Source organism: Lingula anatina, chromosome 1 (genome assembly GCF_051362555.1).
Source record: "Lingula anatina isolate TDL-2025a chromosome 1, LinAna3.0, whole genome shotgun sequence".
NCBI classification, from domain to species: Eukaryota; Metazoa; Brachiopoda; class Lingulata; order Lingulida; family Lingulidae; genus Lingula; species Lingula anatina.
In genome coordinates this window covers 48,623,438-48,635,446 of record NC_141767.1, presented here as the reverse complement: position 1 = coordinate 48,635,446, position 12,009 = coordinate 48,623,438, and the positions used below count along the sequence as shown (strand labels likewise).

The window sequence follows — 12,009 nt, the reverse complement described above, 5'->3', positions numbered from 1 at the left end:
ATATCACTTTACTGTCACTTATATATGATCAACTAAGAAAATTGTTGAGATGGGAAAAATATCAACAGAACAACTTTAAATGTCCAGTTTGCTCCATTCCGAGATTCTGAACATAGTAAATGATTGAATCTGACCAACTGCAATGATATGAGTTTATAACTATTTTTGACAGAAAAAAAGCATACCTTTTGGTATAGGACAATGTGCTAGGGTCATCTTTACCACCTAAGGATTGCTCTCACCTCAAAATAGAAAGGTGTTAAAGTGATGATTAAAGCTCTTCAGTTGCCTTAGTTATACATTGCAAGGAGAAATAAGTACGCCAATATTTTATATACTGACAGTCAATGAAAACGCATCAGAAAACTTTTACTTTTTTTACCGAGAATCAATTCAAACCATATAAACGAGTACAAATGCACTCGTTTGGTCATAAGAGAGTAGGCTGACCACTATTTCATATTTCACATGAAAACTTATTTTCTTAATGTGCCAAAGGAACTTAAAATATTACATGATAAATAAATGATGCATTTTCATTGACTGACAGTATATTTTTGAGGTTTTTTTGTTTTAAACAAGCACATAGACAGATGCATTATTGAATAATAAGATGCAGGAAAAAGCTCACTTTCAGTATCTGGATGATAATAAAGGGTTACAATACCCTTAAAAGTAAAACTTCATTTTCATTATGTATCAAAACATGCTCTTTATTTTGGATCTGAAAACCCTATAGGCACAAGCAGGTACATGACCACTCTCAAAACATATCAATGAATTTGGTGAATCAGATGCAGATAACGCTTTTCTACACACCCATTTGCTGTGGAAATGACTGATTAAATTAACATCATAGTGAATGAATTGTACAACACCTCCAGGAACAATATCCCTGCAGAACCAGTTGACACAGCAAGCAACTACAAATGTCTCCTATTGAAAAACACCATAATTTATTTACATTTTTCTTCGCAAATGTTTAAACAATATCTTTTTAACAATTCAGCCAGCATTTCTCAATTTATTTCTGACCACTTTTTTACACTTTTCACCATAATGTTTTCCACTTGAATGTCCCAAGGCCTTTTTCATTACTATCAATTTATTTAATTGTACACATGCTGAGTAGCTGTCCTGATCTTGGTTCCTTTCTAACCAAGTAATATATAAAATATATGAACACAGTTTTCTGTATTAATAGCAATTGATAAGTAAAAGAAAGCTGACAGTTCAAAAAGTTCATTTCTAATAAACTTATTCAGCTGCATTCAGTTTGAACTTCTTACTTTTTCATTTTTGGTACATACCCACCACATGCACCAACAGAAATAAAATGTTTTTGACATAACATGCTGTAATACTGAACTTTTCATTTTATTTTCTCTTTGCAAAGGGGTTAACCAACTCTACACACTCTTTTAATCTTTGACCAAATGTAGGTCCTTCATCTTCTACAGGCAACTTGTTCTGAAGCTTTAGGTTGTAATACTCTTCCAGAATCTCCTGTGCAGTCCTGTTGTCTGGTTTACCTTGAGGTAAGGAACTCTGAAAAACAAATCCACTGCCACAATACAACAACAGTACATAAAGTGAAAATGAAAAAAGCTAAGTGTACATTCAAATGCTTCAATTATTATTTTTAAAAAAACAATTTAAAGTATCTTTTGTTACAATTTCAAACTTTTTATTTTATACTACTTTGAATTGTCAATTTCATGACAAATCATATAAAGCATTTCAACCTAGAGCTGTACTCTCATAAAGTTACCTTTTTCAAATCATCTCCCATCAATTTTTCCTGAAAAAAAGCAACAGAAAAACAATAAAATGATCTAAATTGTATACCATAATGTAAATTTTTAAAAAGAAATGTACTCACAGTCTGGTAGTACTGAGGTAACACAAACACATAGTTACAGAGTAATAAATCTTACAGGACTATAAGTCCCCACTCTAATCGTCTAGGGGGAGACAGTGGAAAGTACCATTGGGAAAAAATTTAATCATGCACCCCCAGGGGCAGCCCACACTAAAATTCCAAAAGGCCCATGTACTTTCCTGATGACAGGTCTATTAATCAACACAGTTTCAACTTACTCACTCGAACAAGGAGATAGTAGAAATTAAAAACACAAGGTAGGGCAAACAGACAGATGGACAATAGTGCATCCTATGTGCTATACTGCCTTAATTTGTGACTGTGAATACTTACTGTTATTTGTTCTGCAATTTCATACGATTTGTTTGTGTTGACATACCAGTATATACCAACAGGTGTCAGCAAATACAGAAAAGCCTGAAATGGTGTGAAATAAATACAATTATATATTGGAAAATATCAAAACATTGTAGATTGTTTGTGTGTGCATGGCAGATGACTGAAGGATGATTTCTGTGGCTGATTGTGTATGATTACAGAGCCACATAACTGGTAGATTGGTGGGGGAATCTTACCTTATTGACAGACTCTCCAAGAGACTAGGTAGCTGGTCATCATTTAAAAAAGTATGTGCACGCTGCACCTCTACCTTTCCTGCATTAGCAAGCTCAAATAGTACTTACATATCAGAAACTAGCATCAGAGGTGCTAACACTTCTGAACTTTTGTGCTAGTCAGCCCAGTCTAGATACTGGGCATGATCATGATGTCATATCATGATGCAAACCATCTATAAGCTTGAGATTTATTTGTTCAACAGCACACTTTATCTGAATGCAATATGTAAAGTTACATATGAAGCAAGTTTACATTCTCTGTAACCCATATAAATCACTAATTCTTACATGACTCAAAAAAGTCCACATGTTAAAGGATAAACCAAATAAATCACTCGCTCAACAAAAAATAAATAAATAAATAATAATGTCATTTTTCTGAAAATACGAAATGGTACCCTTTGATTTTATTAAGTTATGCTATTTGAAACTACATTGTGGCATTTGGTTAAATTTGGGGCAATGATTTGACATGTCAACTGGCTTCAAAGGTATCTGTAATATAAGAAAATTTTGATCATTTTATTTTCCACTCATTAACATTTATGTTTCAAGACTTAGAGATGACACACAGTCAGTGCCTACTGATGGTACTGGTACACTAACTTTATTGACTTCCATTTGTAAATAATATTGGAAAGTTGGTAGGAATAGAAACCAGCAAAACAATCCGCAATACCAGCAACTTTTCTTTCTGGGTAAAATAATGCTTTTGTCTTAATTTTTTAAAGCGACATCTCAAGGGAACATGTATAACACAAACCTAACCCACAACCTGGTTGAAGACCTTATAAACCTAAAGAGGGTTCCCAGCTTTTTATGGATACTAAAATCCTTGATTTTTCCTTGATGGAAGTTAAAAATTCCAGGATCATAATTTTTACCCTTTTCCCGTTTTAAACATCTTTTAAAAAGCAGCTTCGCAGACCCTAAGAAATAAACAATCCCTATTCACACAAGCCGAGAGAGTCTGACCATTAAAATACCCCCATTTTCCCTGAATTTGTGCAACTTTTCTCCACCCCCCTGACTGGAAAAGGGGAGGGGTCACTTTCCAGTTTTCCCCTGGGTCACTTTCCTGGTAGGTTGGGGACCCTGTGTAATGAGCAGAGTTATATGCAGCTTTAGGAAAATCATTTTAGGTTTTCTTCACATTGTAAATTCACAATGCACATAACTAGGACAGACCGCACATTCTACAACCGTGTTCTAAGTGTTATTTTAAATGAACAAGATGGATACAGTGAACAGACCATTAAACCAATTACCTTTCCAACCTCAAGATGCAAACCCATTTTCTTCAATCATTGAACGAGAACGTGCAAACTTTGGTCTCCTCAGATCTTACAAAAACAGTTTGGTTTTGCGCACACAGTGTGCGCCTATCGCTTACATCATACTAATTTTCACATAGATATTTATTTGTCATTAGTTTCAACTTAGGGTTGCTTCATTTATTTTGAGTTTAATTTTTATAGCTTGAAATGACTTTATACTGGCTAATGCAACACCAAATATGGGGTCAAGTTCTTTTTTTTATTTGATGTAAGGGTCATTTACATAAGATGTCTGCCAGCAAAGCGGCTGGGGCTACGGTGCGAGCTGTCACAAGGAGAAAACCCGTGCCACCAAGAGCAGCATTAACTTTGGTAAATTGGTTTTTGTATCTTAGATTAATAAAATAAATCTGGTTTGTCTTCTTGTCCGCTATCGTTGGTGCCCGTGCGCAGAATATGTGTCATTGGCCCACTGCCACTGGAATCTGGTTCACAACAATCATGAAACTGAGGATATAAAAATGATAATATTACTTGATAGTTAACTGTCAAATCTTTAAAAGTTGTTCTTTGGTGATCAGTATAAGACTGAATCGGTTTAAATCATGATACCAAGACCTTAGCGTTAGTGTATTCCGTCGGAAGTACTAGTATGTCAGTAAAATATTAAGGGCAAAATAGCAGCATGTTTCAAGGTCAGCCACGGTCAACTGTCACCTTAATCTATTAATAAATCTTGAGTAATTTAAACTACCTTTTGACCAAAACTGTATATGACATAACGGAAATTGGGTCAAATCAGTTGAGCATTTTTAATGAGAAATATATTGCCGTAATATATATATATATATATATATATATATATATATATATATATATATATATATATATATATATATATATATATATATATATATATCTGGGGTAGCGCTAGCAATTTTTTACGCTTAGCCAAATCACCTCATTTATGTTAATTTGTTATCCAAATGACTTTAATTACAGGGGCGGATCCAGAGCTATTTTCTGACAGTCTTCCAAATTATCTTTGTTGGTCCATTCTCCATTTTTGACCGTCTTCCGACAGAAAAATATAGATACTAGTCAGTGTATACTTGAATACTTGACCGTCTTCCTGAAGACCCAGAATACGGCCTCAATCCGCCCCTGAATTAGACTAAAATTAGTCAAATCAAGCCCTTTTTGTTTAGCCAATTTAAGTCTGTTTTAGCATTTGGCTAAATCGGCGAGTGTTAGCACTACCCCATCATGTGTGTGTGTGTGTGTGTGTGTGTGTGTGTGTGTGTGTGTGTGCTAGTACCCTATGTTACTAACAAGAAATAAAATAGACCTTAAGAGCTTGCAAAACAAAATCTTCAGCTGCATATTTGAAATATGGATAATTGCTCTTAGAAACTACTAGTTCCCATGTAATATTATCATTGAAGAAATACAACTATTAAATACTAAATTGTACTCACAAGATTATGGTAAAGCACTGTATATAATATTTTACAGTAAACTGAGGTGATACTGTGGATGTCTTTTCAGACTCCAGCAGCAGTTCAGCGAATACAGAGCTTGGTCTCTCAGAAGCCAGGAACGGTATGTATAAGTGGAAATAAAAAAAATGTAAACTGGTTCCTAGAAGTAGACAGTGGAAGAGCTTATGTTAGAGAATGTAAAAGTGACTGAATGTAAAAGGATTACTAATTTTGACTAAAGAAAACTGTATCCATACCCAGTACATGTAGTCTTCTGTGTGTTAATTCTATCATCAATGTTGTGCTCTATTTATACAATTATAACTTGTAAATATGGTCATGGTTTAACATTTTAATATTTTGAAGTCATATACAGCAACACAGAATTGGGTCATCTGCATTGTGATATAAAAGGCCATGTTTCTGTCTTAAGAGTTAGCCTGAATGAAAGCACTGGCTAAAGATAAAAAATTAATTGTGGGATCACTCTTTTCAGTTTTTCTAGTCTGTTTTATGGGATTATATATTGGCATTTCAATGTTTATTGATTGTTATTTATTCTGTCTTTATTCAGTCCAGCACTGACCAGTATGATAGCATTTTTTACTGAGTCACTTTACTAATGAGCCAATTTATGTGCCAGTAGAAATTGTTTGAGTAGAAGGATTACTTTTAAATTTATAATGTGAAAATGAATCGAGAAAAATCCAGAGCAAGATACCCATGAAATTGATCCTGCTAATTTCTTTGACATTCATTTGATATTTGCAATATTTATAATGATGATCTTTCTATTCAGATTGGTCTGAAAATTGGTGTGAAACAGCGAGGGTGCAATGGTCTGTCATACACACTAGACTATGTAAAGGAAAGGGGAAAATTTGATGAGGTTGTCGAACAAGATGGTGAGTTACCATACAGTGTCAGATTTTCAGGTCAATTGACTCTGGGTTACATTTTTTTAATGAAGCAGTATATGTTATCTTAGTGAACATAAATTACTAAATATTGGTATGTTGTGAATTTTTAAAAAGTCACCACAATGCAGATTTACTTTTCAGTATTCTGCACTGCAAGGTTCTGGAATGATGGGAAGCTTATTGAAAAATATGTTACCTCTTGTATTTAGGTGTTACAGTTCTAATGGACAAAAAAGCTCAATTAACTCTTCTTGGCACAGAGATGGACTTCAAAGAGGACAAACTAAGCAGTGAATTTATTTTTAATAACCCAAACATAATTGGAGTTTGTGGCTGTGGAGAGAGCTTTAATGTGTTTACACCAGAAGAGAAGAAGAAATCTGGTTCTTAGGGATTATTGTGTGTCTTGATAACTTCTCTGTGATACATTTATGTTTATGAAAGGTTAGCATCATTAACAGACTTCTCAAAACAACAAGTCATGAAGGCACCCATCAAGTATCATTCTTAGCAAAGAATGTAGTGCTTTCCCTGAAGTCCAACCACACAAGAAATTTCATGGTGCTGGCTCTCATGTGGTTTTCTAATGATGATATATCCATACCAACGGCAGAGTTGGCATGTCAAACAATAATAAATTGATAACAATCAAGAAAACATCCATTTCAACATGACAACTCGGGTGTGATTCTTTGTTTAGTGACTTCAGGTGCAAGAAGCAGTTGAAGATTTTCCCCTTGGACTAGGTTTATGTCAGCAAACTGAAGACGTGGTTAAAATTAAGATATTTAAGTGGACTTAAGTATCAAATACCCACAAGTCATGTGGTTTTCAACCGAGTTATAGTTTGCAAACAGTTTTTCTAGAGAACATACAATGTACACTGTACTACTACATTTGGTAGAGAATGTGGTCGATTTACATTGATAAGTAACGAGTGTTTATTCATTTTAAGACTATAACTTTATTTATTGTTAAATAATGGATGCTTAAAATGGTTTTATTTATCTAAGATACAATGTTTCAATTTTTTCCTTTGACAGTTGGTGCTTTCTGAAAATCTTTTTTCATAATGATGCCACAGTTGCTGTTTTAGTAGGTATGACTACTTATTATACTTTGTGCTCTTTTTTCTTGTTCTTTGCATTTTCATGTTTTATCATGTACTTGTGAATAATCCTAGGGAAACTTTGTCACAAATTCTAACTAAGATTTTCTTAATATGAAAGAAGTAAATTTTTTTGTGAAGGGTTATTTTCTTGGACCTTCATAACAGTATAATTTCCTTTTTTGAAATGTTATTTTAAGGTAAGCAGAAGTACATGTAACGGTTGAAGAGCAATAGGGCAAAAACCAGACATTGTCCTTCATAAAAGTTTTAAGTTTAAATGAAAATTGACTCAATGTATTCTTGTTTGATATTTATTAAGTCCCAGGTAAATTAATTATTTATGACAGATTTCTGCATATTTTGAGATAAACAAGTGCATGACTCTGCTTTGAGAAAAATGGTTGCAAAAAAAAAAAGGAGATTAATGGGAAAATGATCGATGCTGTGCAGGACTCGCACGTTCGTATGTTCATGGCCGGAGATGGTAGGTGAGAATAAGCATTTCCATGCTTTCATACACAACACACACATCTTTGCTCTTTTAATTTAAACAATAAAGTTATTTATTACTGCATTATAATCAGTCTATTGCACAAATACAAGGGTACTGTAAGGTATAAAGACTGGAGTCTTGGGCATTTACCCCCAGTTAACCTCAACACAGCATTTCATCGTTTTGGCGGGGTCAGCACACCAACAGGTCAGCACTTGACCATTGGCTCCGGCCTGTACCCCCACATGCACGCCACAGTTGGGATCCTTTTGGCATTGGAAAAATCGCTTTGCTGGAAGATCAAATGCTAGAAAAATTACTTCCATCTCTGTAAAATAATCATTCACCTGCATCTTGGGGTCGCTAGGAATTGCCCCGATAGTGATAAACTGATCACAGTTACATGTATGCTCTTTAAAATGAAAGTAACATAATGCAAAAAGAAAAGTTTGAAGATCGAAAATAAAATCATTTACGGTTCGTTTAAGATCACATCACAAAATATATAGCCAAGAGGGGGAGTTCATGTCATAAGTTGTAGTGAATGTAGTAAATCAAATTTTTACCTCTTCCCGCTGGAGAACCTGACGACATCGCAGATGCCAATATGAAAACCAGAACAACGAGGACTATTCTTGTCATGGTTGATTATTGAAAATGATCTGGAACGCGAAATCCTTATATATATATATACATACATACATATATAGTTCATGGTTCGTTAAAAAATGCTTTCAGCCTTCACTGCTTGAGAATTTATGCTTCAGGATTTTAACGGCATTTTTGTGCATACCTTTGCACAACAAAAACAATGTCCATATGTAGTGCATACGGCGTGCTGCAAACGCAGTGCAAGCGCAAGTAAAAACAAGGCAGCAAAGCTGTCAAATGTACAGACAAAAAGCAGGAAATAACAAAATAGGCTACTGTCAATTCTGATGCAAAAGTACATTATGTTAAACTGCAAATTCAACATCAAATTTTAATTATGCTCAACAGGTAATACCAATGTAAGTAAAATGTGAAACAAGCATAAAGCTTCAGGCCCATGGGAGTTCAAGTTCACACTTTGAAAATGTAAAACTTCCAGAAAAAGAAGTCATTTAGACTGCTTTTCCAACTCAGGCTGCATTTCAGTCCTGTATTTCTTTTTTGAAAGTTTGGCAATCATAAGTAACATGGTTTTCCCATAATGGTCATCAAGGCAGCAGCACCCAAAATTATGTTTTCTTCTATTCTGATGCAATATTACATAATGGTTAACAGCATAATGACAATCAATTTTTAATAACAAAATATATGTATCATGGATTTTCAGAAAATGTGACTAGCCTGGGTCTTCAAGCCTGTGGAACTTCAAAGTCACACCTTGAAAATGCCAATATGTGAAAAATTAAATTTTCACAAAAAAAAAAGCTGTTTATCTGGCAGATTGCATTGCCTACTGAAGCTGTATTTTAGTCCCATGTTTCTTTCCTGTAAGTTTGAGAACAGTAAGTGACATGGTTTTTCTTAAAAGGTAATCATGGGAGCAGTGCCCAAAATAGTTTTTTTTCAAATTTTGATGCAATGTTACATAATGTTTAACAGCATAATGACCATCAATTTTTAATAATAAAATATTAGTATCATGGATATTCAGAAAATGTGACTAGCAAAGGTCTTCAGGCCCATGGAACTTCAAAGTCACAACTTGAAAATGCCAAAATGTAAACAAGACAGCACTGTTCTGAAATGTTTTTTCCCCATTTTTAACAATTTTTAACATAAAACAAAATTAACAGTTTACTGCCATTTTTACATGATCAACTAAGAAAATTGATGAGATGAGAAAAGTATCAGCAGAGCAGTGTTAAATGTCCAATTTCTTCCATTCTGAGATTCTGAACATAGTGAATGATTGAATCTGACAAATTGCAATGATATGAGTTTATTTCCATTTTTGAAACTTTATTACACAATACACGATAACATGTTTACCATCATTTTTACAAAATCAACTAACAATGTTGTAAAGATGCAGGAAATGTCAAACAAACACTTTCACATATCTTATTAGTTTAATAATGAGACTGTTGACATGCCTAAAAATTGAATCTGAGGAAATGTGAAAAAACAGCATACCTTCTAAAATAATGGCACGATTATGCTGATTTACGAACTCAACCTGCATTTTAGTAAAATTGACCACTCCTGTGACTTTCATGACAATTGGCCCATCTGTTTTTCTTATATTGTGTTTACAGTGTTGCATATATGCTGAAGTGTAAAAAACAGCATAACTAGTAAAATGGTGGCCCGATCATGCCGATTTTCGAACTTGACCTGCGTTTTAGTAAGATTGATTACTCCTGTGAGTTTCATGACAACAGGTCTATCGGTTTTCCTTGAAATGTGTTAACAATGTTGCATATATGCTGAAAAGTGAAAAAACAGCATAACTACTAAAATAGTGGCCCGATCATGCCGATTTTCGAACTTGATCTGCGTTTTAGTAAGACTGATTACTCCTGTGAGTTTCATGACAACAGGCCTATCGGTTTTCCTTGAAATGTGTTAACAGTGTTGCATATATGCTAAAAAGTGAAAAAACAGCATAAATTCTACAATAATGGCCCGATCATGCTGATTTTCGAACTTGACCTGCGTTTTATGAATATTAGTCAGCTCTGTAAATATAAAGCCAAAAAGTAAAACTGTCTTCCACTTATGGTGTTAACGCTGAAAGTGCACGGCGACGGCGACGGCGACATGATCGGCGACGGCGACGACAGACGCAGGTGATGGCAATATGTACAGACACATCTGTGTCTGTACATAATAATACGGTTTGAGTCCATCATACCGACCTAAATTAAGTTGCTGAAATACATTCTACGGCTTCAAAAGTATTTGACATATAGCTAATTTCAGTTTTGTGAAACTTAATGGATTATAACAAGGCGTGAAGACTTTCAAAGTGAACAGTTACAGTTACAGTGGTTTGTGCTTGCACACAATTGCTAATAGCAATTGTGTGCAAGCACAAACCACTGTAGCCTAAACTTATTTTTCAATGAGTTCATTTTCTAAGAATCCCAATAAGTACAGTTTTGTGCAGTGCGTTTTCTGTTTTCATTTATATATATATGTATATATTCTGTTTCATATATATATATATATATTTACAGATGTAAACTCATCGATCTTTACCTTGATTGTTAGTATAGATTCTTTGTAATCAGAAAAATTTTAATGCAGCGCAACTAATTTCCAATTTAATCTTTTACGTAACGTACATTAAAAAATTGAACACAGCAGTTTATAATTATTTCTTCGTAGAATTCTCTTTCATTTTTACTTACCTTAATGTAAAGTATAGATTTTTGCGAGTTGTCACTGACTGTATCTGGCGTCTTGGAGAGGTGCGGGACCAACACGGGCACCTTGTATATATATGTACTTGTGTAATGGCCCAGGACATAGTTATGTGCATCTACTTGCTTAATTAAAGGATAAATATTTCCTGTTATTTTGGAATTACAGTCTGGGAACGAAAAGGGCATTTGTTTGTCATTGTTTTTAAATCGCAAGTAAATTGACTATGTCCACTGGGAGGAAATGAGTTTTGCGATACTTGACATTTGTGGAGGGCGATACGTCCTGGTAACCACGTCATTTGGTTGTCACTATCAAAGGATGTTGGTCCTGTTAGTTTGAAATTTCATTCTGGGAACGAAAAAGGTACTTGTTTGTCACGATTTTTAAATCGCCAATAAACTATGTCCGATGAGAGGAAATTGGTTTTCTGACAGTTGTAGAAGGCGGTAGGAGGCAATTTTCAAGAATTGATAGACTTCTAATTATTGAGTCTTAAAATTAAGTTAATATTACGATTGGTCAATTAACAACTGGCATTTATTGGGGTTGTTATGGGTGATGTTCCATTGTACAATTGTTTGCGTATATATATATGTGCAAGGAATCAGTACCCATTAAACTTGTTTACCCTCATATCGCCAGTGCTAAACATCAATGTTCATGAACATCCTTCCTCGCGCTACATTATTTTATGGATGTGATGTGTCATCTCAAATGGTCAAACTCGTAAATTAGTTTGCGCTTGAGTCCCAGAAAGAAATGTTGCATTGATGTCTGCAGTGAAAAATCCTTGAGCTTGTATCTTTAAATCACAAGTAATATAATTTCTTGAAAATCCTGAGAGGTAGACAGCAGGCAAGAATATTGA

General features: G+C 34.3%; 2 protein-coding genes and 1 long non-coding RNA gene across 4 annotated transcripts; 1 reads left to right on the top strand and 2 right to left on the bottom strand.

Annotated features, from left to right (window-relative positions):
- Window positions 1–934: 934 nt before the first annotated feature.
- LOC106155784 (uncharacterized) lies at window positions 935–3,921 on the bottom strand. Its single transcript, XM_013530786.2, has 4 exons — window positions 3,768–3,921; window positions 2,216–2,299; window positions 1,772–1,801; window positions 935–1,548 (listed from the first exon to the last, which is right to left on the bottom strand). Exons 1-4 carry the CDS (start codon window positions 3,792–3,794, stop codon window positions 1,378–1,380), a joined length of 312 nt encoding a protein of 103 aa, XP_013386240.1. The 5' UTR covers window positions 3,795–3,921; the 3' UTR covers window positions 935–1,377.
- Window positions 3,922–4,018: 97 nt separating this feature from the next.
- Window positions 4,019–7,576, top strand: LOC106155792 (iron-sulfur cluster assembly 1 homolog, mitochondrial-like). 2 transcript variants are annotated; one of them, XM_013530799.2, is made up of 4 exons: window positions 4,019–4,148; window positions 5,325–5,378; window positions 6,057–6,162; window positions 6,387–7,576. In XM_013530799.2, exons 1-4 carry the CDS (start codon window positions 4,065–4,067, stop codon window positions 6,566–6,568), a joined length of 426 nt encoding a protein of 141 aa, XP_013386253.1. In that variant the 5' UTR covers window positions 4,019–4,064; the 3' UTR covers window positions 6,569–7,576. The 2 variants fall into 2 exon arrangements, with proteins under 2 accessions (XP_013386253.1, XP_086857041.1); XM_087000915.1 differs by having other exon boundaries at window positions 4,067–4,148; window positions 5,292–5,378.
- A 251-nt stretch (window positions 7,577–7,827) lies between these two features.
- LOC106155801 (uncharacterized) lies at window positions 7,828–11,243 on the bottom strand. Its single transcript, XR_001237642.2, has 3 exons — window positions 11,126–11,243; window positions 8,348–8,443; window positions 7,828–8,073 (listed from the first exon to the last, which is right to left on the bottom strand). It is a non-coding gene; the product is annotated as an uncharacterized LOC106155801 (long non-coding RNA).
- Window positions 11,244–12,009: the final 766 nt, after the last annotated feature.

Coding starts and splice junctions, on each gene's coding strand:
- LOC106155784 (XM_013530786.2), bottom strand. CDS start 3,794: ATGGGTTTGCATCTTGAGGTTGGAAAG. Junction 1,802..2,215: donor AAATTGCAGAACAAATAACA/GTAAGTATTCAC, acceptor GCTTTTTTTCAG/GAAAAATTGATGGGAGATGA. Junction 1,549..1,771: donor TGGGAGATGATTTGAAAAAG/GTAACTTTATGA, acceptor TTTGTTTTTCAG/AGTTCCTTACCTCAAGGTAA.
- LOC106155792 (XM_013530799.2), top strand. CDS start 4,065: ATGTCTGCCAGCAAAGCGGCTGGGGCTACGGTGCGAGCTGTCACAAGG. Junction 5,379..6,056: donor TCTCTCAGAAGCCAGGAACG/GTATGTATAAGT, acceptor CTTTCTATTCAG/ATTGGTCTGAAAATTGGTGT. Junction 6,163..6,386: donor TGAGGTTGTCGAACAAGATG/GTGAGTTACCAT, acceptor TCTTGTATTTAG/GTGTTACAGTTCTAATGGAC.